The 20,336-nt window shown below is 38.8% G+C and overlaps 1 protein-coding gene across 2 annotated transcripts in view; it reads right to left on the bottom strand.

Moving 5' to 3' along the window:
• The window catches only part of LOC143349697 (pikachurin), a 215,048-nt gene that overhangs the window by 97,751 nt on the left and 96,961 nt on the right, over positions 1 to 20,336 (bottom strand). For both annotated transcript variants that reach the window (XM_076781126.1, XM_076781127.1), the window contains exon 4: positions 2,694 to 2,938. In XM_076781126.1, the coding sequence (XP_076637241.1) occupies positions 2,694 to 2,938 (245 nt within the window). The remainder of the gene's footprint in view (positions 1 to 2,693; positions 2,939 to 20,336) is intronic.

Here is a 20,336-nt window from a genome sequence, read left to right as displayed (position 1 = left end):
AAGACGTTCCTTTATAATTTAGGCAAAATATGGGCGATGCTTGGAATTTTTTTTAGGGTAAAAATACCCGCTATATCAAACTATCAATTAAGACATTGCTTAAATTTTTTTATGTAATTCGCTTCGATATTAAACGAGTTATTAATAATCTTCTGTCCAGTAATTGGAAACAGAGAAAATTCTAAAATTGAATTTGAATTCAAATAAAATTTACGAATTTACTTATTAATAATTACTTAGAATTGCAGAGAAAGTATTCAACGACGAGGACGATTGTTTTAGTTTATTTCTGGAGGGTGCTGTCGCCCTATTCTTTCATTTGCAAGTTGACGACATTTCCAATTCCTATTTCAGTAAGTTGGCCGTATTATTCGGCGAGTAAAGTCGAGGGAAAATTCTCTACGCGAATAACGATCGGTGAATACGAGTTTCAGCGAATTGGATATGGAAGTGACAGAGGTTCCAGTGAATTGCAGACTAGAACGAAAACGGATGGCGTAGTTCGCATCCATAGCAACGGAAAATTATAGAGTAACCGAAATCCAGATTGAAACCACGCTCGATAGATATCTTCAGCAATTTTCCCATTGTTCCCATTAACTTCCAAATTACGCAACGTGCAATCTGTTTCGTGTTTTGGGGAACTCAGGAAGTGTGTCGAATGGAAATCGTTTGTCTTCCATTGTCAGTGTCGCGGAATTCTGTTTTAAAAAGCACGAAGGATCGAGGAAAAACATTTTTCATATAATGAAATTTTTCCTGACAAATCTTTAGAAGTTAATTTATTTCGTAATCCTTTTTCTGAAATATTTGTAGAAAGAACAGTATCTACAATTTATTTAGAGTTAATAACAGAATACTCGGACAAAGTTTCATTGAAATCCCTTTGGTGATTCGGAGGAAAATTTTCCATATAGATAGAGCTCGATTCTCGGTTCCTTCGCAGTTGAAATACAAATTTCCCTCCCCTGGTGAGAAAAAATGTTTCGACCAGAAATCAATACCCAAAAATTGCGGACAAAATTGCATTTAAACGCTTTACGCCAAATTGAGAATTGTTCAGTCTTCGGGTAGATGCGTCTGGTTTTGGGATCGATCATTAACAGTCGCAGCGGATGAATTTGACAAATTGAAAGGTGGAAAATAGCGTTTAACGATCGGAAATGACAAATATTCCACCATTCTTTATTTTGCGGCTGTAGAATTCACGGTGAAATAAAAAAATAGGGTCAAACGTTGAATCGAACATTAAATTATCTTAATAATACTATTTCTTTTGTCACCGATGGATGACTCAATTTTTAAACAATTTTCTAATAAAAATTCACTACTGTATATGTGTTTATAAGACGGTAAATCTCGTCCCGAGAAAAACGAGAATAATTTCTGGTACGTGTAAAAATGAATTAAGTAGAAATATCGTGGCTCTTAACACTCTGTGTAAGGCCGCGTGAATTAACTTAACAAACAACGTGCGACAACGGGGGACGGAATGGAATATCTGCGCCGAGCTTGATGAAAACCTGGCCCGGAAATAAAGAATTAAAACTGCTGGAAAGAGGATCTTGTATTCCACAACTGCACCGAGTTAAATGGCCGGTCTCCGCGGGGTATTTAATTAAATGGACATACTCGACCACAGTGTGTCAAGTTATTCCGAAAGTAACGCACGTGGGACGAACACTAAACTAATTAAAAAATACCACGTAAACACTACATATCCTTTAGAAAACAAAACTGATTTTTTCAAACGTCTAAGTGTTTACTTAATCTCTGGCAATTCGTGAGAAAAACCACAATTATTTCTGTAATCGAGAATAAATTGCTATACGACGTTCTCATTCGTCACATCAATTATCGAAATTTTTGTTCGCTGTTAGAAACCTATTCATGCCGGTGCGTCCCATATGGCGCACTGGACAGGGAATGAAACAAGGGAGATCTGGTAGACAAATGTGCACGCATTAGGATTAGTATTCTAACACACAGTATGCACTATGTTAACCATTGTACATCATTCTGACTTACTGTTCCACATCGCAGCTGCTCCAGACTTTGAATCATTCTTGTATCAGAAACTATAGAACCCCACTGTCCTGAGAAAGGAAGATTTACCCCAAAATAAGTCATGAATCACACTAGGAAGCGAATAATAAATAGATTCAATTTTTTCAAAGAATTCAAATCTTCCTTAACCCAGAATTAAATACGATCTGGTGAACATGTCTGACTATTACTCGATATTTCTACTAGAATTTATATTCATATCATTGACAGTGGTATTATTTGTTTTGCATTTCTATTGCTATCTTTTAATTGGACGAAACTTGCTAAAAGAATTAACACAAAACCATTGCAAACGCATTCACGAGTAGAAATAACTAAGAATGGTCGGACAGAGCAGTTAAAATTCGAAGGAAGCTTTGAAATAAAAATCCGATCGTGAAAACTAAATTTTAGTTCTATCTTGTTATTATCTTTCAAAAACATGAAACCGATTAAAACAAATAATATCGACGTCTGTGTTTGCTAACAGAACAAAAGGTAAGGGGCGATGGTTGTGTCTGTTAAAATTCGTTCGAGTGGTCGAGGTTTCACATTAATGAAACCGTACGTCGTTGTCCAATCAGCGTGGGCGTGTTCGACTGACGGTGACGTTTGTTTTACGGGTTTAAAAATAAGAGGTCACGTACCTGGGACGTAGCCCGTAACTCGATTCGATCGGGAGGAACGCCGGTTTCGTCGTTGGCCTTTGTGGAATTCGACGTTGCGTTCTCCGGCGGCGGGTCCAAGTGTATCGTGAACGACGCTCCGCGCATATAAAGAATGTCCTCGACCGCATCCTCGTCGTCGTCCGTGTCCTTGCTTAATTCGTCGTTCTCAACGTCCTCGATTAGCTCGCCTAGCTCGCTGGTAGACGGGAACGTGGAGTTCAGCTCTGGAACAGATTGTGCACTCTAAAGAAAATTGCACCGTCGAACTGATTCCCGTGGCTGAAATAGCAATTCGAGGGGGGGGAAGAATAAAATGGCCACTGTTACCGTTTATCCTTTATAAACCCGTGCACTGTTTGCCTTCTGAAAGCAATTATACGATACCATCGCTGGAAAACTTCGATTCCGGGGACAGAAATCGAAGGGTAGATTTCGTTAAATACTTTCTAATCCAATTTATTAGTGACCCCATACTGTATTTTAGAAATAGTGAATTTTTTGCTCGAGCGAACTACCCCGGATCATCCGTGACCCCCATACTATACTTTAAAAATAGCTTTACCAAAATAAATTAAAAAGAGTAATTATTCTCCAGTGAAGGATAAAATACTACAATCTGTTATGATTGACTGAGTATGAATATTATACAGGAGAGAAAGAATTATTTTAAGAAGAAAGGAATGAAATAAAATTTAAAACTTGAAACAGCCACGGTGTGGGAGAGCAAGGATTGAAACAGCAACGATTTTGGTCTCAGCCCTCGTCTCGACGAAATTAGTATTTTAGTGGAACCGAAGGGCGCATCTGTCGGCGCAAGGCTTATTAAATTTTAAGTGGTCGGATTACCCGGTTGTCCTCGCCTCTCGTCGGCGGTTCTCCACGTAGACCGTTTATATTGTGCATGATAAATCGACGGAAACACCGACGGACGAGGAATCCCCGTCGGAAAGAAAGGAGAACGGTCGAGGGCCGAGCGTTTCAACGGCCCCGAAGCAGCGGCAATTAAGCACTAATTGCTACAATCGTCCGGCCACGGCGTCTCGGGAAAGAATCATTCCAAAGGCTACTCGACGTCGAAATCACGGGCAGCCTCGATTGGCCCGCGATCGAACAGAATGTCGAGTGCTACGCGGATGAGAAACGACTATCGAGGACGAAATGAAAAGAATGGCGAATATAAAGTTGGCGAAAATCGCGGTCGTACGACTCTTAAACGAAGAGAGATGCTTCTCGGGGCAAAAAAAAAATATGGAGAAAGCGTTCGATGCGTGGAAAAATATCCCAGAATATTCAGTTCCATTTGTATTTACTGCTTCCATATGGCCCACGGTATCAGTATTTACAAGATTAATATATATTTTATTTTACCTAACTTAATCCCGTCGAATATAACTTTGATCGACGATTTAAGCTCTGAAAAAGGATTTGATTCCATCGAAACGATAAAACTGCAGTCTTTTATCTACCAAATTTTCAATCGACCGCCATTGGACAATCTGAAAAACTACGAACAACGGTGTGCGTTCCAGTCGACTAAAATTCGAAGATTCGTTCGGTGAAAATTAATAATTATATCCAATTATTAACATCGTCTCTGATTTACGATTATCCGTTCGTCAAACTCCAAGAAACTCGACGAGCGCCCGAGTCTCGCGGCGCCGGCCATCTGGTAAACGACACTTCATAATTGCGCGATATTTAATGAAACCGCGGTTTGTGTTTCAATAAATAAAACGGACGTCGCAAGTCGCGCCGTAGCCGGCCCCGGAATTAATGAGAACGCGCGACGGACACGTTAATTAAAACAGATTGTTATTTTCAATTTCCAACCGGCTGCGTTCGTTTCGCCGCGAACCAATTTACTTAAGGGGGTTATCTGATAATATTAGACAACAGAAAAATCCATACTCTCGCTCTTTCAAGTATCGAGCCACGCGAGGATCGTCGTCAAATTCGAAAAGTTGAAAATTACGAGACTTTGGATGCTTTTGGTGCCATTTTCGTAAAAATCAATGATTATATTTGGATATTTGGCTAATATTCGAATTTTATTTGTGGTCGTTGAACGTTCGAGCAGCGCACCGAACAATTCCAGTTTCATTTCGCGCCATCGAATCGCGAATCGAGCGCGAAACTTTTTATCGCCGCCCTTTCAACTCGGCTCGCTAATGAACGAGTATCGATTTCACGACCTTATTGACAGGACCTACGCGTCGAGTCCTCGAACGTTCCCCTCGCGCTTTATCGTTCGTGATGAATGGTTCTTGGAAATAATACCGCAAGCACTTTTCTTTCTTGCGCACACAAAGGCGGATCGATTAACGTTACAGCGCCTGAATAATTGTTTCAACATTCGTTATTCCCTTTGCACCGGCTTCGGGACCGAAGTTCATTCTCCGGGAGTCCATTATCAGTTTCGTCTGGCGTTTTCAGTGCATTAACGGACGGATAAATTAACCCTAACTTGAAATTACTGTTTTATCTAAAAGTACCTTGGACATTTTTCAAAATATTTATTAAAGCTGACACGTTGTTCCAGAGCTTTCTATATTTTATTGAACGTGTGCGATAAATTAACCCTAACTTTACCTTAAAATTACTGTTTTATCTAAAAGTACCTTGGACATTTTTCAAAACATTTATTAAAGTTGACACGTTGTTCCAGAGCTTTCTGTATTTTATTGAAGGTGTGCAAAAGACAGAACAAATTTCCGGGTATTAAAACTTGTAAAAAATCGAGTAAGGTAGAATTAACAAGAAATCCATTCGTAACAAATGATTTATATTGAAAAAGAAATTCTATTATATCATGGTTTTCCTTGGTTTACTTTCAGGCTGGGAATTATGAATATTATTTATTTCGTATTAAATAGTCTTTCACGAACAATAATGAAACCCTTCTTAGATTCAGAATAAACTATATTCGTTTTATTTATCGTATCAAATGCATTTTGAAAACCCACATACAGGCTTTTGACATGATGGATCATGACAATGACCGATTGAAGAAATTAGAAGCGTAAGTTCTTTTGGGGAGAAATCGCGACTTCCCGGCGATCCACGAAAACGAAATTCAATTTCCGACGCTCCTTCCCGTCGACAAATTGTATCCATTGAATTTGTTTCCGACTTGTTATTAAATCGAACGGTAAAACCAATAGAAACAATAAAATTGGAATAACGGAAACCTGTTCGTTCGTACAGAATCGACGAGAGGCAAACTGCCGTTTCAGTCCAACCGCCTGTAACTTTATTGTACGTCCGCCGTCAGTTTCGATAATAATCGTTCCGCGCGAGAAGGCGCGTGGAGAAACGGATGAAATATCGACATCTAGCATTCTCCCGCGAAGGATCCGATCTGCGTGGAATTACAATAATGTCCTTCTACCTGTGACAAATCTTGTCCCTCGAACGAGAACAAAGCCTCCCGGAACCAACTGTAGACACTCGAAAGAAAACTTTATTTCGATTCTAGACGTACGAAAGAAATCTACTAAGCATCATTTTGGGGTAGTAAAATGTTCAAAACTCTGCATTACGCACCAGGTCCAAATTATCGAAATAAAAACATTTGAAATATTTAAAATAATCCTCTACTTGTTCGAACGCTCGAGATTATTTATCATTTTTTTGAGAATATACACGGTCACGGAAATCTGTTTAGAGGGTGACCACCCCCTATATAGGATCATATCCGACTGGAGTTCGAAACTTGGCGCGAACGGTGTCATCGAATGGCTCGGATTAAAGATAATTCTCTTTGTCGCTAATTGTCACGTGTGTCGTCCGTGTTTCCAGCTGTAATAAGACCGGTGTCTCGAGATCGTGGAACTACGGTCGAAACGGGTGTTCCATTTAAAACTAACGGCAGTCGACGTGCACGGCACGAGAATCGTTTTATCGAACGGAATTCCGTCAAACGCGCTCGATGGCTGCAGCGTCGTTTTGTAAATTACTGGACGCTGTTTCGGGTAATGGAATTTACTAGCAAACATCGGGGATCGTTGATTTCGACGTATCATTATTTACGAATGGAGTTCCAAGTGGGCTCCAGCGAAACGTGAGATTGGAAATATAACGTCGGGCGCCGAAAAACGGTTTTGAAAAATATATAAAAGTTTGTAGCGCTCGTCGAACGAAAACAAACGAAACCCGCACGGGTGGGATTTCGCGTTTCTGATGGCACGAATGGTAATCGCGAATTCCGGGATCTGGCTTTGTTGCTCGGCCAAGCTGTCCGTTATCTTCGAATAACTTTCCATAAAATTATACGATTCAGATTGTAATTTTTGTCGTGGGAAAAATATATTGGAAAATTATTCGTTGCTCGAAGTCTTTGTCAAATATTTATTCTAATCTATTTTTATAAAAATCACCCTTTTGCTCCATTTTTGAAACGTGCATACAACGATCGAACGAATCGAGCGATACCGTATTTATATATTTAGCTTTTATTTTAAATATTGTAACAGGAGATACCACGATCGCGAATGGAATATTCAGAATTAAATTTCCAAATGATAAGCGCAACAAAATCGCCGGACGATACGAGTATATAATTTATTCCGAACAGAATAATTTCTAAAGAGATCGATGCACGTGTCTCGACATTGTATATACGTACGTCGAATTTAATTAATTAGACTTCGGGAGCTTGATAGGGCGAGGAAACTAGTTTTGGCATGGAAGACGGGATTCGATAGGGATTACTTCGATCAGCTGATACAGGGCGAAACAAGTAACAAAAATTCTAGTTAAATTACCGAGCAAATAACAAATATATATTACGACATGAAATTAGTTTTATTTCGGAATTTTTCTTCGAAGAAAACAGGGATTTAATTTTCTTTAAACGTACGGTTAATTGAAATGTCCGTGACTTTTCCCCGATCGACCGGTTCTTTTCCCCGACAGTGCAGTTCTAACGATCCCATTGACCCGTTTCGAGCCTCGTACATTCGACTTTATCAACCGAACACTTAATTTATAAATTGAAATCCGACACCCTCTGCACGCGAATGTGTAAGACAGTTTTAGGGCGCGAAGTGGGATGTTGAGTTTTGAGTGTTCGTTCCCGGCGGTGAGACGAGAAAAGGATTTTAAGGATTTTAAAATAGCGTGATGCTTCGTTAAAAAGTCGCGCGAAAAAGGGAAACAAGTTTTTCGTAAGAAATAAAAATTCACGCGTCTGACTATCGCTTGATATTTCTACTAGAATTTATATTCATATTATTGACAGTGGTATTACTTGTTTTACATCTCTATTACTATCTTTTAATTGGACGAAACTTGTTAAAAGAATTAACACAAAACCATTGTAAACGTTTAGAAACGCAATCACGAGTAGAAATAACTAAGAATGGTCAGACAGAGCAGTCTAAATTCGAAGGAAGCTCTGAAATAAAAATCCGATGGCGGTAGGCTTTCTTTTCGATAGAACTAAATTTTAATAACGATTTTTGTATTGAAAATATTGACAGTGGAGTGTTACTATCTTTCAAAAACATGAAAACGATTAAAACAAATAATATCGCCGTCTGGGCTTGCAAACACAATAAAAAATAACGGGCGATGGTTGTGGCTGTCAAAATTCGTGGCGTAGAAGGAAATCGAAAAAACCGTACCAATATTTTTTCATAGTTGACATTTCGAAAACATAGATTTCAAACAGCGGTTGGTTACATGTTTCGACATTACCTGTTATTCTACTTCCATTGGCGTTCGTAAACATTGACAGTGGCGCGGTGATATTTGGTTTATGTAGTTCCTTGTGGCAAGAACAATGTCCAACAAAAATCAGTTTTCTCCTAAAAGGATACAAACCACGAAAAAATAGTAAATTATTATATTATATGTAAATCGTGTATTGCAATTGCTAGAATTGCACAAGATCTAATTCGTCTCTAAGGAAATTAATAACTCTGACACTGAGGACTAGATAAGCAAATAGAGAGTCTGACCACGATCTACAGAAGTTACTGTGAGACAAACGTTGAGGTACAGTAATAGATTTGGAGGTTGTTTGAGCCAGAAACTGTTACGTACACTCTCAGCGAATAATGCTGAATTCAAAGACTTGTCCACGTTGAAGCCTATCCTACAGTATATATTTAATTATCGAATAAAATATTACTACCATCCAGGTTTTCGATTTTGAGAACTCTTTTCAGTATGTATTTTGAGAGAAAGTGCATTTGCATTTTCAGAGAATGCAATGCCATTCGACATTTCCAATTCACAATTTGCGTTTATCTCTCGCCAGTTGTTCAAGATACATTTATGAACAATTTCCCCGAACGACGCCCGCAATATAAAGTTTCATAACCCGATAAACAATGACGCTTCCACCGATGTTTGTAAATTGTTTCGCCCGTGGACGGGAACTACCCTCTCCCCGGAATATCCTTTCGTAATGACACCCTTGCAAACGATTATGGTTCGCCGTCATCGTCGAGTTTTCCGAAAGTGGAAAGTCTCGTCATTGGTCGGACGTCTAAACTCGTCGAACCTCTTTTAGGCAAATCCTGCCGTGGAACAGGGGAAACTTTCTGATCCCGAAGTGCCGGAGCGAGGGAGTTTCCAACGATAATCTTCGAGGGGGATGAAGAACGGCCAGTCCAGCGCATAAGCCGACGTTTATTTGAACGTACTGTTAATCCGACCTTCGCATTTAACCGTCTACTGAAATTTGCATGCATCCTTCGTAAAAGGTCGCGTAAAAGACGAGACCTGGTGCATTCAATTTTTCCTTCTTTGCTTCATCTCGTTCGACTTTCCACTTCTATTCATCCCCTGTGATATTTTACCTTTTTTAATTGCTCAAAAGAGACGAAATCGCATGAGATCGTGAATCGTAGTATTTATCATTCCCCAAGGCCACTTACCCTAGTGTTCACAAATAATATTTGTCATTGAGTCTTCCATACGACCAAATTTTAATATTCAAGATGAGACCTGGTGCGTTCAATCTTCCCTTCTTTGCTTCCTTTCGTACGACTTTCCACTTCTATTCATCCCCTGTGATATTTTACCTTTTTTAATTGCTCAAACGAGACGAAATCGCATTAGATCGTGGATCGTAGTATTTATCATTCCCCAAGGCCACTTACCCTAGTGTTCATAAATAATATTTGTCATTGAGTGTTCCATACGACCAAATTTAAATATTCAAGATGAGACCTGATGCATTCAATCTTCCCTTCTTTGCTTCCTTTCGTTCGACTTTCCACTTCTATTCATCCCCTGTGATATTTTACCTTTTTCAATTGCTCAAACGAGACGAAACTGCATTAGATCGTGGATCGTAGTATTTATCATTCCCCAAGGCCACTTACCCTAGTGTTCACAAATAATATTTGTCATTGAGTGTTTCATACAACCAAATTTAAATATTCAAGATGAGACCTGATGCATTCAATCTTGCCTTCTTTGCTTCCTCTCGTTCGACTTTCCACTTCTATTCATCCCCTGTGATATTTTACCTTTTTTAATTGCTCAAACGAGACGAAATCGCATTAGATCGTGGATCGTAGTATTTATCATTCCCCAAGGCCACTTGCCCTAGTGTTAACAAATAATATTTGTCATTGAGTGTTCCATACAACCAAATTTAAATATTCAAGACAATTACCAATTTGGAAATTAAAAAATTCTTTGAAATAACACTGGGCATAAAGATGATTAAATTGCACACTGTCCTGCAGGATAATGTTATTATTCGTGGCGAAGCGAACTTAGGGGAAACAGGTACGAGTCTAGAGTGGAATAACTGTCTTTATTTCGGCGATACGTTTGCAAGGCTGGTTCTGTAAAGGTAGAACGTTCGAGTATGGCGGAACTCGGAATCTCGACAGTCTTTTCATCGAATCACGGGCTCGTTCGCGCAAACTTGACGGCTTTATTCGAAAATCTGCCGCGATACACGCTCGCCGTAGTATTAAATCACCGTGAATACATTACACGCCCGATGCTTTAGTTTTAATTGAAACGTTTATGAAACGGACGCTCGCGAAACTACCGCGCCACGTTCAAAGGTTGTATTTCAAAGGGGTAAACGACGCGTCAGCCGAGATAGGCGCACTTATCTGCTAGATTTAGCGCGTCGTTTACGAAGAAATTTACAATTTAGCTTAGACAAAGGGAAAATGTACGCGTCCCATACGTCAGCCAAGACACCTGCGCGACCATTCGAACTACTTGATATTACAATATTTCTTCACGTTCCTGGGAAGTAAATTTTGCTTAAATTTCCACGAGTAGTCGTAACAATATAATTTTATTTAAGCACAGGAAGCGCTTAAACTGTTCGTATGAAATGGTAATTGGCGAATAAATGTAATTATAACACGAATAGAATTATACTTGTAAATACGATGCTCGTCCAGACAGTCTGGAGGATTCACGACAGTCTGTAGAAGTTACGGAAAATATTTCCCGGCGTTATTAAGAATCCAAATACATTTGCGAAGAAACGTTTCTCTTTTCAATGGTCGAGCAAAATTGCATTCCGGTAAGAAAACATCCGACTGCTCGCGCGACATGACAAACGTTTCGTATAAATTCCGGGCGCACGTAACGCATCAAGATCAGAAAACGTCGAAAGGAGAATTCCGCGAGACGAAAGGAAATTCCACTGTCTTGCGTAATAATAAAAATATGACAGTTGGATTTTAGAAAAGATACGAGAAACATGGCCAGAACGAATCTTTTGGATTTAGAGCGGTGCATCTGTTACATTGCAAGCTTTAATGAGTAAAAAAAGATATTGCAAATGGTCAAGAATTTAAACGATAAAGTAAAAAGAACGATCTAGTGCTCGAGTATTTTTTGTTGGAACATTTCGACGAGAAGCTTCAGTTCGATACTAATGGCGCGTGTAATTTCGCGCAGCCACACTCTCAGCGACTAAACCAGGTCGTTGACGAGCCCGTTTATCGAGCGTCTCGCAGCGTTTCCTTCAAGGACAAGTTACCAGCGAATGCAAATTAGCGGCATAACAATAATCGAGTAATTGAGCGGTGGTACGTTGCACGGCGACGCGTTGTAACGTTTATTGGGACGATAACGAAGTCAGGATACTCGAAGCGTGGAAGCTTAACGACGTTTTATCTCCACTTACAGGAATAAACTGCGAGCAAACAAACGGATCGTGATAAATCCGGAGCGAAACTCGCATTCGAAAGGATCCTTCCTGCAGAAATGTGTCGAAAACGCGGAGCACAATTTTCTCGTACGAGGCACCGTTGTCCGGGAAAATCGATCTCGTCCGACCAATCGTAAATATTTCTACTTAAATTTGATCTCGCGCGAAAATCGGCGATATCATCCGAGACAAGAAATGTCAAGAATCATCTTTGTCTACGATTCTGTTATTTAATTACAGCTGATTTTCAGGCGTTAATCAGATAATCACCGATACGGATGAAATTCAGTAAGCGAATTAAATGTAATTGGCTCGTTACGGAATTTGATATATTAATATTATGTTCGTACTATCGCATAATAAAATGAAATCTCTAAACGATTTAAAAACGTCGACGCTGAGGTGCAGTTGCATTTTAATCATGAAATGTTTAACGCTGTACCCAGATACGATATCCGGATAAACGCGTTCCGTGGGTGGCCCTTTTGTCCGCGGTGTAATTCACAGGTAAATCGGAGGCGGTGGAAATCGGTAGGGAAACGTTTCAGCTGGGAAAGCAAACGCGATACTGTGCCGTGTTCCTTCGCGAATGGCTCACTTGACCCGGCTCGATGCGGAGCGAAATCAGATCAGGCAAGTCGAGCGATACGCGGGCCCTTTGCCTCGAATGCAAATGAATTATAAACGAACCCGGCGTGCACGTAGAGCACACGACTGTGCATCTCATTCAGCGACGTCCGTCGCGACGCTAAACGCCGCAGAAATCCGAGAAAATATCGTCGAGCAGGCCTCTCGTTCCAATTAAATCGATTCGATATTCGTACCGATCGTGCCCGGTCGTCGACGAAACATTAATCGATCGTTGTTGAACAACGCGCGACAATACGTATTGTTTATTCGTCGTTGTTCTCAGCTAGTTTCGCGATTACACGCCCCGAAATTCGGTCTAACGAGCCGAACGACGAGCGCCCCGAATATCTCCAGCAATTTCATGGCCGCTTGGCAGCCTCCGCGCGAAACGTATTTTATCAGCGATATTTGTGTTGGCCCGCCTATTCGGAAAGTTACTTTGCGCCGAAATGAATGTATTATACACGGCAACTGAAGGCGGAACAATTAACCGCGACCCGGGATAACTGCGCGCCGCTTACGAGCAAATTTACCAGCAGGATTGTGTTTCAACAGAGCGACAAAACTGCTACGCGAAACACAAATGGCCTGCACAGCCCCTTTAAACGGAAGTATTTTACATCGAGGCGAATTTACGTTAGAAATTTCACGATCGACGAGTCATCACGACGATTGGCTTCATTCGTCGTTTTTAACACTAAAAATTCCCTCGTTCGAAAATCAGATTCGAGAAGGTGCTGAAAGTTTTGGGTCAAAAAAAAAAACTTTCGAATCGTCTTGGAAAAATTATTTTTACTTGCAGGGGTCAATTGCAAGCATTTTTGGTCAATAGACATACCCCCGAAATCCTGCTCAGTTTCGAGAAAAAAATTCATTACCGAAAATTTACACGTCTGACCATAGCGTCGATATGTTTCACTGAAATTTCGTGTGTATCTTTAAAATGTCATAACTTCTGAACGGATTGGACGATTTTAATGTTTAAAAAAGCAAACTACGCGTATTTTGGTGGAGAATATGTAGAAATTCTAAAAATATACGAAAAGTTGGTCCTTGACCTCGTAAAATGAGAAAAACCCCATAAGAGTGGTCCAATTTTCAAACAGCCATAACTCCTACAATTGTGAATATATTTCAATGAAACTTTTTTCTGAAGTAGAGCTCATGGGTACCTACAAAAAAGTATTAAACAACTTTTCTGTAGGACGTCAAACAAAATTACTAAAAATCACAAACGAATTTTTAAGAAAAATCGACAGGGGGTAGGTGCTTAAATTTTTCGGGAAAAAAAAAATTTGAAATCGTTCTGAAAAAATGCTGTTAACTGTAGGGGTCAATTACAATCATTTTTGGTGAATAGACATACCCCCGAAATCCTACCCACTTTCTAGAAAAAAATTCGAGAAGGTGTGAAATTTGTATAAATCATGTATAAATAAAATGTATTGTATAAATGTGAAATCTGTTCTCTAACTCGACTGTAAAAATATCATTATACTTTTCCCTGCACGCCAATGTATTCTAAATAAATATTTGGATCATTGTACATAGATTTTCCATCGTTGCAATGTTAAACAATTTTCTACTCACGGAAATATCAAGAATCATGTAGGAAATGGCTTAGAATAGTGCCTACGACTATCGTATAATTGTATGAATCGCACAATAGTTCGTATAAATAAGTTTTCTCTTTATACAAAGGGGAATGAACCCGTCATATAGAGAATTATTATTTTCATTGAGTGACCTGGTCTGATAGTTTTGGATGGCACTGTAAACCAATGGGTTTCAAGTTTACCTCGCGACGGAGCTGAACGTCGGTTTCGCGCGCTTCGTACGCGAATTTCTTGAGCGTTGACCCGAACTCGGTTAACAACGCTGTGGCTTCGTGTTGCAATAGAGTTTGACGGAACAGACGAGACCCACGCGATTACTCGCCGAAGTAATTCGTGAACTTTCCGGCCGTGATGAAGGAACTTAATTAGCCGCTACGAGGGGACATAATTTTCTAACTATTCTTGAACGGAACTTTCGAGGCGTATTGTTCGCCCCTATTATATATCATCATAAAGATTCCTAGTAGACATTCTTCGGTAGGGAAGAACTTCGTTTGATTACAGTACTACTGAGCAGTCATTAATGATTTTACTTTGATAATTCATTAAAGCGTATTTAAGATAAGTTTGTTTAGATTGGAAACCATATTACCATTCAGAAAGTTAGCAGAAATATATATGAATTATAACGTTCGTTAAAAATATGTCCCCGGCGATTGCAGGAATACTGCTAGTACTCGAGAAAATTTAAATATTCACGGATAAAGAATTAATCAATTTTTAGTGATAAACGATTTTAGAGAAAACTTCTCTACTTCTAAATACAAGGCGTCTCAATAAATTTATTATTATTGCTATAGTTTATATTTAATATCGTGGATGTTTGCATATTCTTCTTGCATATTTCCCGTCCATATTTGCATATTTATCGCGCATAAACATCCCTCTGCCTAGTAATAACCTAACACGAACGCCTGGATATTTTTCCAACAACGCCGCCAACAATTTTTCGGACACGATAAAATATTCACGAAGCAAATAAAACAGAAAATATTCTTCCAAAAATGAAGATACTATCCAGAATATTATCACTCAAAATAAATCAGTGAAACCCATAATTAACGATAGTACTCGTTGGCTCTTGGATATCAATTTAAGTAGTAAGAACAAATAATGGTCAGCCATGCCAGACATTTTACTCGAATTTTTTTCTCAAAAATGCGTAGGATTTCGGTGGTACGTCTATTCACCAAAAATGATTGTAATTAACCTCTGCAGCCAAAAATATTTTTTTTAGAGTGATTTGAAATTTTTTAATTTCGTCGAAAAATTTCTGCGCCGATTTTGGAACCAGTGATTTCAAAGTTAGAAATCAACCGAAAGCGTCGATTAAAATTACTGTATCCTACAAAGAGAATGTTTATCTGTTTATATATTTATTTCGATCTTTTTTTTTTTATTAATTCTTTCATAGAAACGAATGGCGACGAGGTTGGTGCATATCGAAAAACGAAAAGGTCGATAGCTCTTTCTGGCAGTTTACGAGTCCGACAATACGGGCTTTATCTCGGCAAGCAAGCGTTCGATTTGAATCCAATTTGGGAAGTACATTAATCTCTACCAACCTGCAAATCCCGTTCGACCTTTTGGCGCCGTGGGTTACTAAATCTCACGCAAACCGGATCAATCTCCAAGTGTTGAGAACAATCAAACTCGTGGCATTAACGGTTCGTGGCTGCTCCGAAGTCGATCACCTTACTGTCGTATTAATAACGAGTATTCGTTGGAAAATATCTTCTCGACCCGTACTCTGTGTTTGCGCAACGTTAACTTTCGCCACGAATTCGCGTACACATTTAGAAAGTTCTCGATAGGAATCGAACGGTTCTATTTTTTGTTGGATTATCAGGTGGAGGCGGTCTTAAAAATAGAAGCAGCTCGGCTATGACTATTATCCAATCATCTAAAAAGCTTCAGCCCCTCGAAGAGCGTATAAAATGTCCGAGGATACTGCATTTTTGGAATCGAGTCCAACGTGGAATCGATTCGAGAATGAAGTTCGAATCTACTTCGAACAAGGAACGACTCTCATACTGAAACGTCTCTGCTAGCCGAGCAATTCAACTACCCTCGCTCTCGAACTTTGTACATATTGGAGGAGCTCTCTGATACTTGGACATAAAATCGAATATAAATAGTTGTGTGTGTGCGTGTGCGTGTGGGTAGAGATTGCCCCATTTTAATCTATAAATCCATATACTTCTCAAATCACTCACGTATTTTCTTTTCAATGGTCTATTATTCTTTATCGATCGATACAGGAGCAACGAAACCAGTTCAATCGCGTCTGTTTTGTATGAATTTAACGAAACGGGATCACACTCGGCACTGTTACAAGATTTTAATTGGTAATTACTTTTTACAATCGTTTTCTCCCCAATCGACTTTTCGACTTTACCTATAATGACGATCAAATATTGTTAGAATTATTTCCATGGTTAGGGTATAATGGTACCCAAGGGTATATAACAATATACACAATTTAGTAGTCTTACCATAAACCGGTTATTAATTATTCTAGCATCTAATGGTCGGGGACCAGAATAATCTGAATCTGAACCTCGATATCTGCTAAACTCTGTGAATGTTTAATTTGCATCGATAAAAGGGTGAATTTGAGGTGCAAAACATGCATCCACCCTTCGACAAGACTTTCGAAATTAAACAAGATTAATTCCCCGAATTCGAAGAAAATAAAAATCGAATTCGTAAATCTCATCCAGCTTAGAAAAAGTTTCTTAGAGAAAAAAAAAACTGATATTAAAGGTTGTGTGCGTTGAAATGTGTGGGAGGAGAGGATGAAGCGATTAAAATCCAGGGTAATGCGAACGTTTGGAAAACCGGAAATTCATAACGCCGTCTGATAATTGAACTAATTCCAGAAACGCCTGGGCATTTGCAATCTCGCGCGCGCGATTAGCGGCGTAACGACGGGGCCAAGGGTTTGCGGAGGGTTCATTTTCCTCCCCGGAAGATTTAATCGAACAGCGGGAGAAGAGGAAGCGGCTCGCCAACGACCGCATCCCCGTTGTCCAACGTCCAATATACGGCCGACCGATATTCGCGCTCGTGTAACGCGACGTGTCGCGCGCGGAACGTAGGTGCCAGGCCGTCAAACTCATTTGCGGATACGCGTGTACTCGTTTCGCGGTGGACGACGCGGTTCGCGTAACACGACCGCGAACCCATCGAACCGATTAGCTTGTTCCGCAAAACGGGACGAGCGGGCAAAGAACAGCCAAAACGCGAAAAATTTAAACAAAACTTAATTCCACGGGATAGAAACTCGATTTAACGAGTCAGAATAACGTTGATTATACTCTAAAATTAATAAGTGACTGTTAAATTATTTCCTTTTCCTATGAGCTGATGTCTATAAGTTAATTTTTAAGAAAAATCGAGGGGATAGGTGCCTAAATTTTCTGACAAAAAAAAAATTTCAAATCGTCCTGAAAAAATTATTTTTAGCTGCAGGGGTCAATTACAATCATTTTTGGTTAATAGACATACCCCCGAAATCCTACTCAGTTTCGAGAAAAAAATTCCTTACCGAAAATTTATATGTCTGACCATAGCGTCGATTTGTTTCACTGAAATTTCGTGTGTATCTTTAAAACGTCATAACTTTTGAACGGATTGGAGGATTTTGATGTTTAAAAAAGCAAACCACGCGTATTTTGATGGAGAATATGTACAAATCGCAAAAATATTCGAAAAGTTGGTCCTTGACCCCGCAAAATGAGAGAAACCCCATAACAATGGTCCAATTTTCAAACAGCCATAACTCCTACAATTGTGAATATATTTTAATGAAACTTTTTTCTGAAGTAGAGCTCATAGATACCTACGAGACAGTATTAGACAACTTTTCTGTAGAGCATCAAACAAAATTACTAAAAATCAAAAAGTAATTTTTAAGAAAAATCGACAGGGGGTAGGTGCCTAAATTTTGTGACAAAAAAAAAAATTTCAAATCGTTCTGAAAAAAATATTGTTAACTGTAGAGGTCAATTACAATCATTTTTGGTTAATAGACATACCCCTGAATTCCTACCCACTTTCGAGAAAAAAATTCGAGTAGATGCTGAAATTTTTAGACGAAACTAAAAAATTTCAAATCGTACTAAAAAAATTATTTTTAGCTGTAAGGGTTAATTACAATCATTTTTGGTGAATAGACATACCCCCGAAATCCTACCCACTTTCGAGAAAAAAATTCCTTATGGAAAATATAATGTCTGACCATAGCGTCGATTTGTTTCACTGAAATTTCGTGTGTATCTTTAAAATATCATAACTTTGGAACGGATTGGAGGATTTTGATGTTTAAAAAAGCAAACTACGCGTATTTTGATGGAGAATATGTAGCAATTACAACAAATTTCGAAAAGTTGTTCCGTGACCCCGTAAAATGAGAAAACCCCCATAAAAGTGGTCGAATTTTCAAACAGCCATAACTCTTTCAATAGTGAATATATTTCAATGAAACTTTTTTCTGAAGTAGAGCTCATGGGTACCTACAAAGAAGTATTAGACAACTTTTCTGTAGGACGTCAAACGAAATTACTAAAAATCAAAAAGTAATCTTTAAGAAAAATCGACAGAGGGTAGGTGCCTAAATTTTGTGACAAAAAAAAAAATTTCAAATCGTTCTGAAAAAAATATTGTTAACTGTAGAGGTCAATTACAATCATTTTTGGTGAATAGACATACCCCTGAATTCCTACCCACTTTCTAGAAAAAAATTCGAGAAGGTGTGAAAGTTTTCGACGAAATTAAAAAATTTCAAATCGTACTAAAAAAATTATTTTTAGCTGTAAGGGTTAATTACAATCATTTTTGGTGAATAGACATACCCCCGAAATCCTACCCACTTTCGAGAAAAAAAATTCCTTATGGAAAATATAATTTCTGACCATACCATTGATACGTTTCACTGAAATTCCACGCGTACGTTTAAAATATCGTAATTCCTGAACGGATTGGAAGATTTCAATGTTTCCAAGTGCAAACAACGTGTATTTTAATAACGAATATGTACAAATTCTAAGAATGTTCGAAAAGTTGTTTCTTAACCCCATGAAGTGAGGAAAACCTCATAAAAATGGTCCAATACCTCACTTCATATATAAGTATAGTCCAATTATTCGACATATTTGATTTTCCAGTATTACCCCAGTCCCGAGTATTCTATATAATCGGAATTTTCCTGTGTAATGTTTTAAAGTTCAATACATAAACCCTATTTTACAATTTTGATCTAATAATTTAATCGATCGTTTGTTTCTCTGAATTCAACTGTCGTTTAAATTGCAACATTTGGCAAGCATCGTTCCAGGCAGGAACTCTGATGAAATTTTGTTCCGCGGAAGGTATGCGAGCGTCAAAGTCGCGATACTGATCGCGGAAGTGTGATATCGATTTTTAAAAAATGGCTACAAGAATTTGGAGGCGCATCCGCAGGACCTGGACGTTGCATTGCTACGCGCAACACGTCGGATTTGAGGGAAAAAAGGGGTTGGTTGATACGCTGTTGCATCTGCGGATCACTGAATTCGTTCCACACGCCTCGGGGGCGCAAAGATTAGAAGCGGTTCGTAAAACGTTTCGCGCGAACGAGTTTGGTAATCAAGTTCGATTCGCCGCGCGACCGAATTTCTGGTCGGGAATTGAATTAAATTTCTGGGGATGGTTAGACGGTTCTTATCAACGAATCGAACTTACAGGGGATGATTTTCCATGATTAGGTAGTCGTAATTTATTTCACGGCTCGTTATTGGAACCATTCGTATAATTGAATATTTTATAGGTAATCGGATACTGGAAATAAACTTCCCATATTTGGAGAAGATACTTCCCATAAGGGGTGGAAAGATTCTTCGTGTAATGGACAACTCGATCGATACATATACGTAGTTCAGAAAATCATTTAAATATTGTAAATACCCATTTACTAGATCAGTGTCCTAATTATTGGAATTATATTTGCAGAGTATTTATGTGTAAAAGCTCTACAAGTACACCCAGTACTAAGTAAAACAATTAATTAATTTGTTATGTTGGAAAACGTGTTTTTCACAACATTCTCGCTTATCATTAGATCATCATTATATCACCAAGCATTGATCGTTGAAAATTACTAAACGCGTTTCGTACAAAGATTCCATTAATCATTTAGAGTGGTTGAAATAATTATAATTGCGCGTGCCTGCATTTTCTTAATTACTCGCGGAT

This window comes from Colletes latitarsis, chromosome 14, assembly GCF_051014445.1.
Source record: "Colletes latitarsis isolate SP2378_abdomen chromosome 14, iyColLati1, whole genome shotgun sequence".
Taxonomy (NCBI): Eukaryota; Metazoa; Arthropoda; class Insecta; order Hymenoptera; family Colletidae; genus Colletes; species Colletes latitarsis.
Note: the sequence above shows the minus strand (reverse complement) of the source record. Positions and strands in the feature narration are given on the sequence as shown.